At 40.6% G+C, this 14,248-nt stretch overlaps 1 protein-coding gene across 1 annotated transcript in view; it reads right to left on the reverse strand.

Moving 5' to 3' along the window:
* Positions 1 to 14,248, reverse strand: part of STAU2 (staufen double-stranded RNA binding protein 2) — a 220,933-nt gene that overhangs the window by 77,702 nt on the left and 128,983 nt on the right. Inside the window, 1 exon segment of the mRNA XM_030553274.1 lies at positions 12,106 to 12,219. Within this exon segment, the coding sequence (XP_030409134.1) occupies positions 12,106 to 12,219 (114 nt within the window).

The raw sequence follows: 14,248 nt of genomic DNA on the forward strand, positions 1-14,248 counted from the left end.
GCGTTTCATCACCACTCTTCACTGCTGAGAATGAATGTACACATGCAGAGCAATGGGGTCTCTGGCTCCGTAACTCTGCTAAGATGGGGGTTACACTATGAAAATGTGGGACCCTCCGAATGGGATCACTGGAACTCTCTGTCTGCATACTCAGAAAGGCAATGCTGCTTTGGTTTACATTCTGCTCTCACTTGGAAGGAAATTAGTAACTTATTTTTTATTAAATGAAAGATTAAATTCTGCACATATACATGTGTTTGATCTCATGCTCTCCAGGGAAAGCTTTAGTTGCAGCCAGGGAAGAGCAAACGCTCAGTCATGTACATCCAACATTAAAAAAAAAAAAAAAAGACAGAAATTAAGTTAATATAAAACAGAATTCAAAAAATAAGGAGAGAATTAATGTACTAAAGCTTCTATCCACAAATGCAAGGAGCATGACAGACACACAGAAAGTACTAAATAACAGACCATGATCTAGTAGGCATAACTAAAACCTGGTGGGATGTCTCTCAGAACTGAAATGTCAGTATAAATTGGTATAGCTAAGGCTGCGAGTTTGTCATGGAGGTCACAGAAGTCACAGATTCCATGACTTTCCATGACCTCCGTGAGTTCTGCAGCAGCCAATGTGGGTGGCCAGCTCAGGCAGACCTTGGGCCAGTCACACCAGCTTCTGCTAGGGCAGTCTCAAGCCACCGTACCTCCCTCCCACAGCAGCAGCAGGAGTTTGGGTGTGGGAGGGGGCTCAGGACTGGGGGTTGGGGAGTGAGAGTGGGCAAGGGCTCTGGTTGATGCTTACCCCAGAGGACTCCCCGGAAGCGGTGACAGGGCCTCGGCTCCTAGGTGGAGGTGTGGCGAGGTGGCTCTGTGCACTGCCTCCACCTGCAGGCACTGTCCCGCAGCTCCCACTGGCCATGGTTCCAGGCCAATGGTAGCTGTGGAGCCAGCACTCAGGGCGAAGGCAGTGCACAGAGCTGCCTGGCCACACCTCCGCCTAGGAGCTGAGGAAGGGGGATGTTGCCACTTCTGGGGAGGCGTGGAGCAATGTAGGGAGCCTGCCACTGCACCAACTCCCCTCCCCCCCAGCACCAATGGGACTCCTTTGCTGAGTGCCGTCACCCTCACCCCCCAGCACCCACGGCACCCCCGGGCTGCCCTCCCCGCTAAAATTTTGTCAAGGTATCTAGTACAAGTCATGGACAGGTCATGAATTTTTGTTTACTGCTCATGACCTGCTCATGACTTTTACTAAAAATAGCTGTGACTATAACGTAGCCGTAGGTACAGCTTATAGGAGACAGAAAAAGAAGAGCAGGTTTGGTGCTAAGATGTCAAAAGTATTTTACAATTCTGTCATAGGATAAACTGTCCCTCTCCAAGCATATTGGGGCCTCAGCTTCAGCTATGTCCAAGTTCCAACAAAACTAAAGAGTCTGATTATGAAGTAAATCTGAATAAAAAAATATTGACAACATTTATTTTGTCACAAAACAAAAATCACTGTGGCTAGAAATTAATGTAGAGTTGTGGCCATCTAAGAATTTCTTCTGTCATGTTGAAAATTGATGGGAAAGTAATTGAGATGAGAAAGATGACGTATTTGCATCCTCATAAGCTTCTTTCTAATGCCATTCAATGTTCTGGCAATGGTAGTAACAGCCAAAATATTTCTTTTATAGTCTACAAATCATGACAACCACAGCCTCTGACCTATGTATGTACCATTTCCCAGCATGCTCTACAAATATAGACCTTGCACTATATAAAATCAAAACCTATCCCTTCCTGGAGTTTGGCTTTATTAACAGAGATATCAACCATAAGATAACAGAGATCAGCTCAAACCTTGTCCCCAGACTCTGATGTTCCTAGGGTTCCTGCCTTGGAACTGCACTGCCCACATCCTAGATCCTCTCTTCCCAGACAGCCACTCCTGTCTTTGTTACATTCAGGTGGAGTAAAGACTCACCCACTTCCAAGAGTCTGCATAACCTATTTAACCCTTTCCCAGTAGAATTAACACCTGCTAGCAAGGTGGGCAAACAGTGTTACAGGCAAACACTGCCTGCATGGTACATGCCCCATCCTGGTTTGCTTGTTGTTATTGTCAGGCATCTATACATCTGGGACATGAACTTTTCAGCAGCTGTTTATGAGGCCGGTGTTCACTGCCTCTTGCTTCCTAGTATAGCCCCTTTCTGCCACTGGCAGAAATGCCAATTCCATTAACACCACTTCCACCTCTACTAGTCATCACGTTTATTATTTTTAAACCTAACAATGAAACTGACAATAACGGTGGCTTGTATAAGGTATAAAGCGTTACAGAAACAGGACTCTTAGAAATTCCCTACCATGAAGTATGACAACAAGATAGTAATGAAAAGAGTGGGATATTTTCTTCAATGTAACTAGTAAGTCAGCTCTAATGCAACACAAGCATTAATGTCAGGATTAAAGCAAGATGCAGAGCCCAGGGCACAGATTAGGCTTCAGAGGGATCGTTCCTTTCACACTAGAAATACAGTAATAAACAGACTAATGTACAGTACTGCCAACTCTAAGAATTGTAAGTTAAATCCCCCCGAATCATGGGATTGGTTTAAAAATAATGAGATTTTAAGGAAACAATACACTGCAATGTTCTTTGGTCTGCTGCCTGAGCCAATCGGAGGAAGCTAACTACCCCTGATATGCATGAAATTATTTCACGTTCAAAATTCAGACTTACATGCACAGTATTCCCAACCCAAGTGTTCAAAAATCATGAGTGAGGCCTTAAGATGGTCTTTAAAAATAATTATGTTAGTTCTTTAATTTGTTTTCTGGTTTCTGAGCCTTCAGCACTCAGGCCTGGTCTACACTACACATTTAAACCGAATTTAGCAGCGTTAAACCGAATTAACCCTGCACTCATCCACACAACGAAGCCCTTTATATCAATATAAAGGGCTCTTTAAACCGATTTCTGTACTCCCCCTTACGAGGGGAGTAGCGCTGAAATCGGTATTGCCATGTCAGGTTAGGGTTAGTGTGGCCGCAAATCGACGGTATTGGCCTCTGGGGGGTATCCCACAGTGCACCATTGCGACCGCTCTGGAAACAAATCTGAACTCAGATGCACTGGCCAGGTTGACAGGAAAAGCCCCGCGAACTTTTGAATTTCATTTCCTGTTTGCTCAGCGTGGAGCTCTGATCAGCACAGGTGGCGATGAGCTCCAAGCATGGACCGTACGGGAGATACTGGATCTGATCGCTGTATGGGGAGACAAATCTGTTCGGTCAGAGCTCCGTTACAGAAGACGAAATGACAAAGCATTTGAAAAAATTTCCAGGCTATGATAGACAAAGGCCACAGCACAGTGCTGTGTGACAAGCGTAACGGAAAGCCAAAGAATCAAATGGACGCTCATGGAGGAAGGGAGGGGGGACTGAGGACTCCAGCTATCCCACAGTCCCCGCAGTTTCCGAAAAGCATTTGCATTCTTGGCTGAGCTCCCAATGCCTGAAGGGTCAAAAACACTGTCTGGGGTGGTTCAGGGTATATCTCGTCAATTTACCCCTCCTCTCCCCCGTGAAAGAAAAAGGAAAAACAAATCGTTTCTCGCCTTTTTTCAATGTCACTGTATGTCTACTGCATGCTGTTGGTAGACACGGTGCTGCGGCGATGAACAGCAGCATCCCCTCCCCTTCCTTTCCTGATGGCAGACGGTACAACATGGCGGAAAACCGTCCTCATCATCCTATGAGTGCTCCTGGTTGGCCTCAGTGAGGTCGGCCGGGGGCGCCTGGGTAAAAATGGGAATGACTCCCAGTCATTCCCGGCAGATGGTACAAAAGGCTTGGTAACCGTCCTCATCATAGAAGCTGGAGTCTGAGTTCCATCAGCCCCTCCCCCCTTTTCATGTCTAAAGGAAAGATTCTGTACTCCCTGGACTATCACAGTAGCGGGAGGCTGCGCTCCTCTCCCCCCCAAACCCTTTAATGTCCTGCCTGGACTATCATAGCAGCTGGAGGCTGCCTCCCCCTCATTTTATCTCGCTAAAAAGTCAGTATTTCTTATTCCTGCATTACTTATTACTTCATCACACAAATGGGGGGACACTGCCATGGCAGCCCAGGAGGGTTGAGGGAGGAGGGAAGCAACAGGTGGGGTTGTTGCAGGGACACTCCCTAGAATGGCATGCAGCTCATCATTTCTGCGGGATCTCTGGGGCTCTGACATGGAGTGGTTGTGCTCTATGGTTCTCTAGTACTCTTGTCCCATATTCTAGGCAGGACTGACTCTATTTTTAGACAAAACATAAAGAAGGGAATGACCCGGGGAGCCATTCCCATTTTTGTCCATGCGCCCCCGGCTGACCTCAGTGAGGCCAGCCAGGAGCACCCATGACAGCAGCAGACGGTACAAAAAGATTGATAACCGTCATTGCCAATTTCCAAATGCAAATGGTGCAAAATGACTGATAACCATCATCTCATCGCCAATTTACAATGGCAGACGGTGCAATAGGGATGGTAACCGTCTCTGCTACCTTGCAAAGGCAAATGAATACTGCTGTGTAGCACTGCAGTACCACCTCTGTCAGCAGCATCCAGTACACATATGGTGACAGTGACAAAAGGCAAAACGGGCTGCATGATTGCCATGCTATGGCGTCTGCCAGGGCAATCTAGGGGAAAAAGGGTGCGAAATGATTGTCTGCTGTTGCTTTCACGGAGGAAGGATTGACTGATGACATTTACTTAGAATCACTCGCGACACTGTTTTTGCACCATCATGCACTGGGATCTCAACCCAGAATTCCAATGGATGGGGGAGACTGCGGGAGCTATGGGATAGCTACAGGATAACTACCCACAGTGCAATGCTCCGGAAATCAACGCTAGCCTCGGCACATGGACGCACACTGCCGAATTAATGTGCTTAGTGTGGCCGCGTGCATTCACCTTTATATAATCTGTTTTACAAAACCAGTTTCTGTAAAATTGGAATAATCCTGTAGTGTAGACGCACCCTCAGTTCATGTTTTCCATCTTTTCTCTGCAACACCAATACTTTTTTGTTTTTAAACGAAAGCCGGGATTCTCTCATAATCATTTGATTCTTAGAGCTGGAGCATTAAGAAAAATGCCAAATATCACAAGACGCATATCAAAATCATGAGCGTTGGCAACACTGTATGGACCTATAATGCACACACAAAAATATGGGTATGCAGGATTCACTGTGCTCAAAGGAGTGAGAGAGCAGCTGTCTTCATGAATTCACAGAGTTTAATGCCAGAAGGGATCATAAGATCATCTAGTCTGACCTCTTGCATATCACAGGCCACAGAATTTCACTCAATTACCCCTGCACTGAATGCAATAACTTGGGGTTGACTAATGCATAACTTGGGTCTTGCTGAAGTACATATCACAGAAAGGCATCCAGTCTTGATTTGAAGACTTCAAGAGATGGAGCATTCAACATTTTCTTTGATAGTTTGTTCCAATACTTAATCACTCTCACTGTTAAAACAATTAACCTTTCTCTGTTAGATTTAAGAGCCCTTCTCCCCATGAAGGAGCTTATACACTGTAATCAAGTCACCTCTCAATCTCCTTTTTGATATGCTAAACAGATTGAGCTCTTTAATTCCCTCACTGCAAGGCCCTGAAATAATTTTTCTGGCTCCTTTCTGCAACTCCTCCAATATTTCAGTTTCTTTCCCTCTCTATCCATCTTCCTTCTTATTCGCTTGTCTTCTCACACTCCATGGCCCACTCAGATTTGCCTAGTCTGCTGTTCTGCACCTCCTCACCATATTTTCCTTTCCTATCCCTCAAATTATCCCTTCTATGTCACATATTGCCCTATATCTCGTGTTCCTTCTGCCTCCAGCATTCCTCTTAGCTTCCAAACTATAAAGCCTAAAGACTATCACCATCCCTGAGGGCAGCCTGGCTTCAGCCCACAAGAAACTATAGGGAATTTTACAGAAGGAAGCCTCCCTTCTGCCTTCAGCTTCTGTAGGGAAATGGTGACCATCTTAACTGAGGGCAGCCTATGACATAAATTCTATTGAATATTTATAAAAAAAGTTGGCATGGCTGCTGCTGAATGCTGGGAGATTATGAGAAGCTATTAAAAAAACAAAATATATATTGGGAAACTCCTGACAAAGTTGATACAGGAGAAATGCCAGGACCAAGGGATCTGGGTCACAGCTAGGCTGGCAAGGGCATTAGAGAAACAAACCTTGTTTTACAATTTGTGAATACAGAATAACATTAGCTCTTAGAAACAAATTGCAATTTTTCCCTTTGAAAAACAGAATGGAAATTCTTCAAAGCTGACTTTTGACCAAATGAGGTAAGCCTTGGCAGCTAGGGGTTTAGAGTGCAGACCATGCTAATGCCAATCATGTGATCAATCCCAACTAATACTAATATACTTTTTTTTTTTTGCTGTTTTACCACCATTTCAGAAATGTTTATCTAAATCTGAAATTGCTCAAGTGAATGCAGTTTAATATCAACAGATTATTATTAACAACGACTTAGCCTTAGGCAAATGAGCAAAAATCCAAAATGTAGTACAATAAAACAAAACTAAACCTGGAATTATACAAGAATAAAAACATATAAAGAAAGATTAGAAAGGACACAAACCATTAAACTATATATGATCTCCATGACACATGCCTTTCCCTTATTTTAGTAGCTGACCATGCAAATAGGGCATCTGCTCCAATCACAGATATATTATCAGATGCCATCAAATATTCTACTTTTTAAGAGGTCATAGAAAAATGCATCCGGGACAAAAACACAGAAAGCCATTTTAACCTCAAGTGGCAATACAGATTACAATGTAATAAATAACCAGTGGTGTCTTCCTCCTGCCCTCAGTCCCATGGGCAGAGTCCGTTACATTTCTCGGTGCCAGTATATTGGCCTTCTAAGTAAACTGTCTGTATGGATTGAAAACAGAGAGCTGTGAATGGCCTTCTTAGCAAGTAATTGCACAAACTATCTAAATATCTGGCACATCCATAAGTCTTTTTAACAAGGGGAAAACAAGGTGACATATTTGCAATAGAAACAACTGTCATATCCTATTGCTTATCAATATCCTCTATTCTTGGCTTGATTATGGAGTTCCCATGTTTAAACTTCAATCTAATTATTTCTGATTGTGACACCTAGAGAATGCAAGGAAGTTTGAATATCTTCTAACCAACAAAATTTACATGAGAAAGTCCTGCTGATCTCTTCCTCTAGGCAAGTGCTGGGGGTGCATATCATGGGTATAGTTTGGGAGGGACATGGGGGGCATTGTCTGCCCCCCCCCAACTGCAACCCAGGTGACCTGGCTGGAGCTATCCCCCACCCCCAAATACAGAAGTCAAACTATGCCTATGGTGCATACTATAATTATAAAGCCAAATATTAATATTGTGATGTTGCACTTTGTGCAGAATAGAACCCATGCCTATCTCAGCTCCAAGAAAAGCAGTGGGGATATTATTTGGGATACTGAGAATCTTCCTAAGATATTTGTTTTGAATTAAATCCAGCCCCATGGGATCATTCCATTGCCATATTTCTGTGTCGTACAAAATTTGAGCACATACCTTAGACAAAAAACACAGTAAGGACAGGTTCAACTAACTTACCCCCACAGGTCCAGGTAAGATGCAATATAGCGTGGATTGAATTTGAGGCCTTTGCTTTCATTACCTGAAGGTGTTGATCCCAGACACCATTTTGAGAGAACCAGACACCCAGGTAAGGGAAAGAGCTAACTTGTTCAGTACATTTCCCATCAATCCTCCATTTATGTAACCGCCATCTTTAGCTAAAGACATTTAATTTAGTTTTTGAATAATTTATTGTGAGGCCCTCCCACTGGCAATATGAACCAAATGCATTTAATAAACTCTTCAGGCTCACTGGTGTTTGTGATAACAAAACCACATCATCTGCATATAATAAAACAGACACAGAGTGATTCACAGTTTTAGGGGATAGAATTCATCCTTTTTTAAGGCTAAAACAACATCATAGATGTTAAAATTAAAACAAAGAGGGGCTAAAAAGACAGATCTGCCGAACCTCCTATGTAACTGGGATGGAATCTATTTCCCACACAAGCCTATACTAATCTTGGCCACTGTATGTTTATGAAGAGCTCTCAAAAGAAAAAGTAACTGGGGATCTATTCCAGCAATCTATAATTTGCACTGCAGACAGTCCCTATCAACAGAATCAAAAGCCAATTTCAGATCAAAAAAAACTGAGTACCATTTTCTTTTCTTAGGTGGCACATATTTATAGATCAAATAAAAAAGAAAAACCAATGATCTCTGGTGGAATGGGCATTTTGGAAACCAGCTTGTTCCTCAGCAAATCATTTACTTTTTTTCTGCCCAGCCCTCTTAATCTCCCCCAAAGCTATCTAATGTACATTTTTAAAACAACATCCAATACACTAACTGGACAGTAATTCCCTGGATCTTTCCTATTCCCTTTTTTATAAAGTGGAATAATAATACTGGTAGCCCAAACCTGAAAGCATATTAATGTTGGAAAAAAGTTTAGCCAAAACAGATGCCCACTGATTAACATTCTTTTTAAATACTTCCATAGCAATAAAACCCTCCTTTGGTGCTTCATTACAATGTTGTTGATTAAAAATTTAACTTCTATAAGATATTACAGAACATTCTGGAAGAGAACAGGGAATGGAGGTTACCTGAGCTGAATGTGTTATTATAAAGTCTGAAAAACTATTTCTCCCAGATTTGGATGACCAGCTAGCAAGTGTGAAAATGGGGAAGGGAGTAGGGGGTAATAGGCACCTATATAAGACAAAGCCTCAAATATTGGGACTGTCTTTGTAAAATCGGGACACCTTGTGACCCTATCCCAAATATGCTTGGAGATCAGCACTTCAATATTACTCCTAGTCTTCTTGGAACCCATTGCTGCCAATGTCCAGGAATGTATAGAATTTTTCATTTTGACAGCAGATTCTGATTCTTTCCATGGTACTATATGATGTTCTAGCTTTTTTTTTTCCTTTTCTTTCAGCAATGTTTTAGAAAGCACTCTAGAATTCACTAGTTTTGTGATGGGATCTTGTGAACTGGCTTTCCTAACCTCCCTGGCCATAACCTGTTACTGTTTTTACTGACAAAAACAATCATGCAGTACAAAATAAGGTTCAACTCCAAACAAGAAGTTACAAGAAACAAAAAAATCAGAAAAAATTACCGTGGGCATCTTCTATACATCATTGGAAATGGAAAAGATTGATTGACTGGAAAACTGCTGATCAACTCTTAACATACTTGAAAAATCCACTCATGGTGGATTATAACTATACTGCTGGGTAACCACGCTACTTTTAGACATGCATAATGAAGATGTTCCTAAGTTACAATGGATAATGCAGACCCAGAAAGTAGATTCCAGCACAGGAAATGCCATTCTGGACTTCTTGAGAGGAAGAAGTGACCATTATCAGATCCAAGATACTACTCAATTTCACCAAACTAAGGAAGTGGCTCATAACAACAATAAAAGATGAAGATATGGAAAGATGTATTAGGTCAAGTAGTCCAACCTTCTGCCACGCTAGGGTTGTTAGTGCTAGTTACCAATATACTGTAGTTTAATATATATTTATATGATGGGTTCCATCACCTCTCCAGAGGAACTATTTTATTCTCTCAGGTCATTTTCCATGATATGCAACCTGAATTTATAGGATTTAGATTTTAGGAATGAAAATTGGGCAAAATTAAGAAATCTAGTGAGCAAGCTGTGAAGGGAGGATGTATTAAAATCTACAAGTGTGGAAAAAACCTGGGGGATCCTAAAAGCACCACAGGCCAGATCCTCAGCTGGTGTAAATTAGCATATGTCTATTAAAAATCAAAGGACTTGTTTGAGGATCCAGCCCGTCATAACTAACATACAGTGCAAAAGACACAATGTGTAAGAAACAGCAAATATGAGTTAAGACAGGTTTCCCAATAATTTAATGTTTACTGTGAACTGGTGCCTTTTATGACTTCATTTCAAATGTAAAATTGAGATCCTTCATCCTAACAAATCCACAGTAGCTTCTCTCTTTATTTTTGCAAAATCTACAGTATTCATTGACACTATGTAAAACCATTATAATGAAAATTGTAACTGATCAATTACAATCATATCAGGTCAGAGGGGAAAGAGATTTTTAGTCAGACTGTTTAAAACTCAAATGTTATTCATTTTATGTTAAATGACTTAACTCAAGCACCTGATAAATTGGGAGAAAAGTTTTATTTGTTAATGAGTCATTCTCCTCTGCCACTGCAGATGGCAGCTAGCAATGCTTCCCTTCCAGCTTTCTAGTTCCCCAAAACAATCACAGGCAGCCCATCTCCACTGTGGGGCACCAGATAGAGGAGGAGTTCCCTCAACATCTGTGGAGGGAGAGAGAGAGAGAGAGAGAGAGAGAGAGAGAGAAAACCAGGCTCTCCTAACAATTCCATGGATCTAGTGGGCCATCCCACCTCTGGGATAACAGTCTTTTCCTGCTGCTAGATAGTGTAGGTAGTCCTGTAGTTCAAGTGCAGGTACTCAAGTGCACTGCAGATTCAGGGATCAAGCCCTGCTTATGTTGCATGGTGGGGGATCATTCTTACAGCTGTACATAATATTTCCTTTTTAAAACACTTAGGAAATTACATTAAAAAAACTATAGTTAAAAAACATTTTTTCAACCTAAGTAACATTGTTTCATCATAGCTTTTAAAAAAAAAAAATGTAATTGTTTAGATAACTTTTAAGGTGATTTCTATTTAGAAGGTGATTTTCTCTTTACAAGCCATGCTGTTGCCTAAATAAATGCCAAGCCAAGGCCGAGTTGACTAGTAGCCCAGAATGTAGTTGTTACCAAATTGACTGGGACCACCTCAAATCCTTGCAGAATATTGATAGGTCTAAATATTGTATCTGAGACATAACTAGGATAAAAGGGGGGGTTTACGGAAAGATAAGCTGAAAGAGTTTGGAACAGCATAAACAACTTGCTGGATGAAATGAGAGGTTGAGGGGAATATGTTTGTTGAATCATTAAGATATTTACCATAGTTTACCATTACAGTAAAGTACCACGTAGTTGTGAGTCACTACTTTATGAACAGGAAGAATCCTCAAGCTATTATATAAATAACTAAAGGGATTCGTTTATATTAACAACTAGCTCCCTACAAATTTCCATTTAATTCTTTTAACCTAAAACATGGCTAAGAGTGTCTGAATCTTTTCCCCAAACATAACTCATTTTGATCATTGCCAAGAAGACATCTCCTTCTCCCTGAAAGAAGCTTGCATTTATTTAGTACAAATTAAAGATGACTTGCAAAAGCAAATAAAAACTGCTTGTGCCCATTTTTGTTTTCTTCTTATATATACCCAGGGTCTGAAAAGTGCAATGTTTGATTTTACTGTTTTATTTGACTTTTTTGCATTAGAAATATCTGAAGTATTAAAGTCTTGTCATCTTCCACGTTAAATAGAGGACTGTTTTGGAGAACTATAGAACTAGAATGGAAGTCTCCTCAGATCTCATCTGAAGTGGCAAGGGAGAAGGAATGATTAACAAAGAAAAATTTTGTCCAAGGAGTTTGCCAGAAGCTAAATAAAGTTAAATAAAAACAAACAAAACAAATTTGAGCTTTTCTCCACTGCAAAGCTGCCAGTCTCTTGTCACTTATGATGCTGTCATCCCTCTATTTCTTCAGTCATCCATAAAATCAGGGTAGATAAGACCTAATATTACTAACATAAAAAAACAACCTAGCAGATCCCTTACACACCAGTTTAAACCCAAAACATTCAGGTTTTCTTTATATATCTTGAAGAAACAAAAGAGAGCACAAACGCTATTTCCTCTCCTTTGTGGTTCACCTTAAGGATTTTATTGTGGCAATATAGGCAAATGGTGGTGGCAAGAACATGCCACAAATAAAGCAGTATTTGTGTAAAGGTGAGATTTAGTAATACTGATATCTTAGTTGGCCTTATTAAATAGATATGCGTGGGGGGAGGGTATTATACCTGGTCATGGCTGGCTTCAATGGAGCTTCCGATACCATGGAAAGTCATCTGCACAGGAGACAATGTCAAACAGGTCATACACTCTTTGCCATTTTGTCTATCACTGTAGTGTACCTATAACAGAATAACATAAGTAATCTGCTAAACACCGGATTCCATATGGGAGTCATGCTAAAATAATCTGTCCCTTTCCAACAAGTTTGTAAAGGAATTCAAAACATTTACATTGAATCCAGTTTTAATATAAAACAAGGAATGTGCAAAATATTCTGTGTATACACACGGCTCAGCTGGGGACAAATTTCAGTTGTTAATCAGTTTCTTGGTCCCTCTTTAGGCACAATGTGCTGCAGAGCTTAGGAACCTTGAGGCTCAGTTAAGGGTGTTGTTACAGACCTAAGAAACTAGGTCCAAGTTTCAGTTTTGAACTTACGTGTTATTTTTAATACCCTTTTATAGATCAGTTAAAAAACTTTAGTGTAAATTACTATGGTCTCCACAGACTTGCACTGACTAGAGCTGGTTGGGAATTTTTTCGATGAAACTTTTTTCATCTGAATATGCCAGTTTATCGAAAAAGAATTTTTTTGCAACAAAAGGGTCAGTTTCAACAAATTTCTTGACAGAATGTTGAATAAAACTTTTTGAAATTGCTGAAATATTTCATTTTGACATTTTCTAAATGAAAATTCTGGTTTTCCAGTTCAAAAAGACATTTAGTTTAGAAACTTAATCCAGTTATCGTAAAAACATTTTTAAATGGTCAAAAATGAAACATTTCAAAATTATTGAAACAAATTTGACCTGAAATGAATTTTTCAAAACAATTGACCAGAAGTTAATCTCCTCCTCCCCTTATCCACACACATTTTTGATCCACAAAACTTCTGAAGATTTCAACTTCTCATTCCCATTTGGGATGGGAAAATTTGTTTTGAAATCACAAAATTTTTCACAGGATGGGGAAATCATTTTCCATCCAGCTCTGGCATTGACATTACTTTTAATTTTTTCACTGCAAGGTGATCTCTATTGAAATGCACTGTTTGGCATTGCAATATGGTTATCATAGACATGAATTTTAGATCGGTTTTTCTTTGTAATCAAATCAAAATGACTCATAACATGGGGAAGGAAGTCACGTTTTTATAGCTGTCTATCTTATCAATCTCTATTGGTATCAAAAAGCACACACTAATCAGATTCTTGAATGGAATATACAGGAAGATACTGGTCCTACTGGATTTTCCCCTTTGTCTTTTGGTCACCTTAAAACAGCTCTTAAACCTTCTACAGAAAGAGAACCGTCTTCTATCTTGAGGCAAAATGAAGCCAAGCATCTCCAATGTTTTATTAGTAGGAACAGGGTTTGCCACTCATGCTGAACTGATGAAATATTACAATCTGCTTTGTAGCTCCTGGCTTCTTGACAGGCAGATAAAGCACTTTGTTCTACAAAAGGGGTGGAATTTAGTTTATGGTGGTAATTTACATTGGTTACCTGACCCCTGTCAGAAATGGAAAGGGAGATTAGTCCTACTGGAGACAGACATTTTAGGTTTGTACCTATTTACAGCTGTACGGCTATTGGGGAAAGGTTATGTGACAAAGCCTCATCTTTACATTGAGGTTAGAAATTTGATTATTATTATTTCTCTGGACAACTAGGAGCCATATTAAATGATCGCAAGGGTCTGTGGAATTGATTGACATATAACACTGGATTGTGCACTGGGTAACTGTATGCCTTGTGCCTGATTCTTCTCTCTTACCGGATGAACTGTGAGTAGTTGAACTGAGGAGTTATACCAGTGCAAAACTTGTTTAAGTGAGAGGATAATGATGCCATCAGCATGTTGCAGAGTTAACCTTATTGATCATGCTGACTCTTGTATATGTGTGGCCAAATGGGCTCTGAGATCTATAATGTGAATTTTTCCTTGTGCTAGGCATAAAAATACTGATTTCACTCAACCTCTTGTTACAGCTATCTGGATCATCCCTCTTTCCCCTCCCCCCATCCACCTCCACAACATGTGCCTACTAAATTGCTTATGGCTGTCTGCCAGAAAAGTCATACTACTTACTGAGAAACCACAAGAGGCCCCTTCACATATACAATGGCTCAACTCTGATTGATCGA

The sequence above is a fragment of the Gopherus evgoodei genome, chromosome 2 (assembly GCF_007399415.2).
Source record: "Gopherus evgoodei ecotype Sinaloan lineage chromosome 2, rGopEvg1_v1.p, whole genome shotgun sequence".
Classification (NCBI taxonomy): Eukaryota; Metazoa; Chordata; order Testudines; family Testudinidae; genus Gopherus; species Gopherus evgoodei.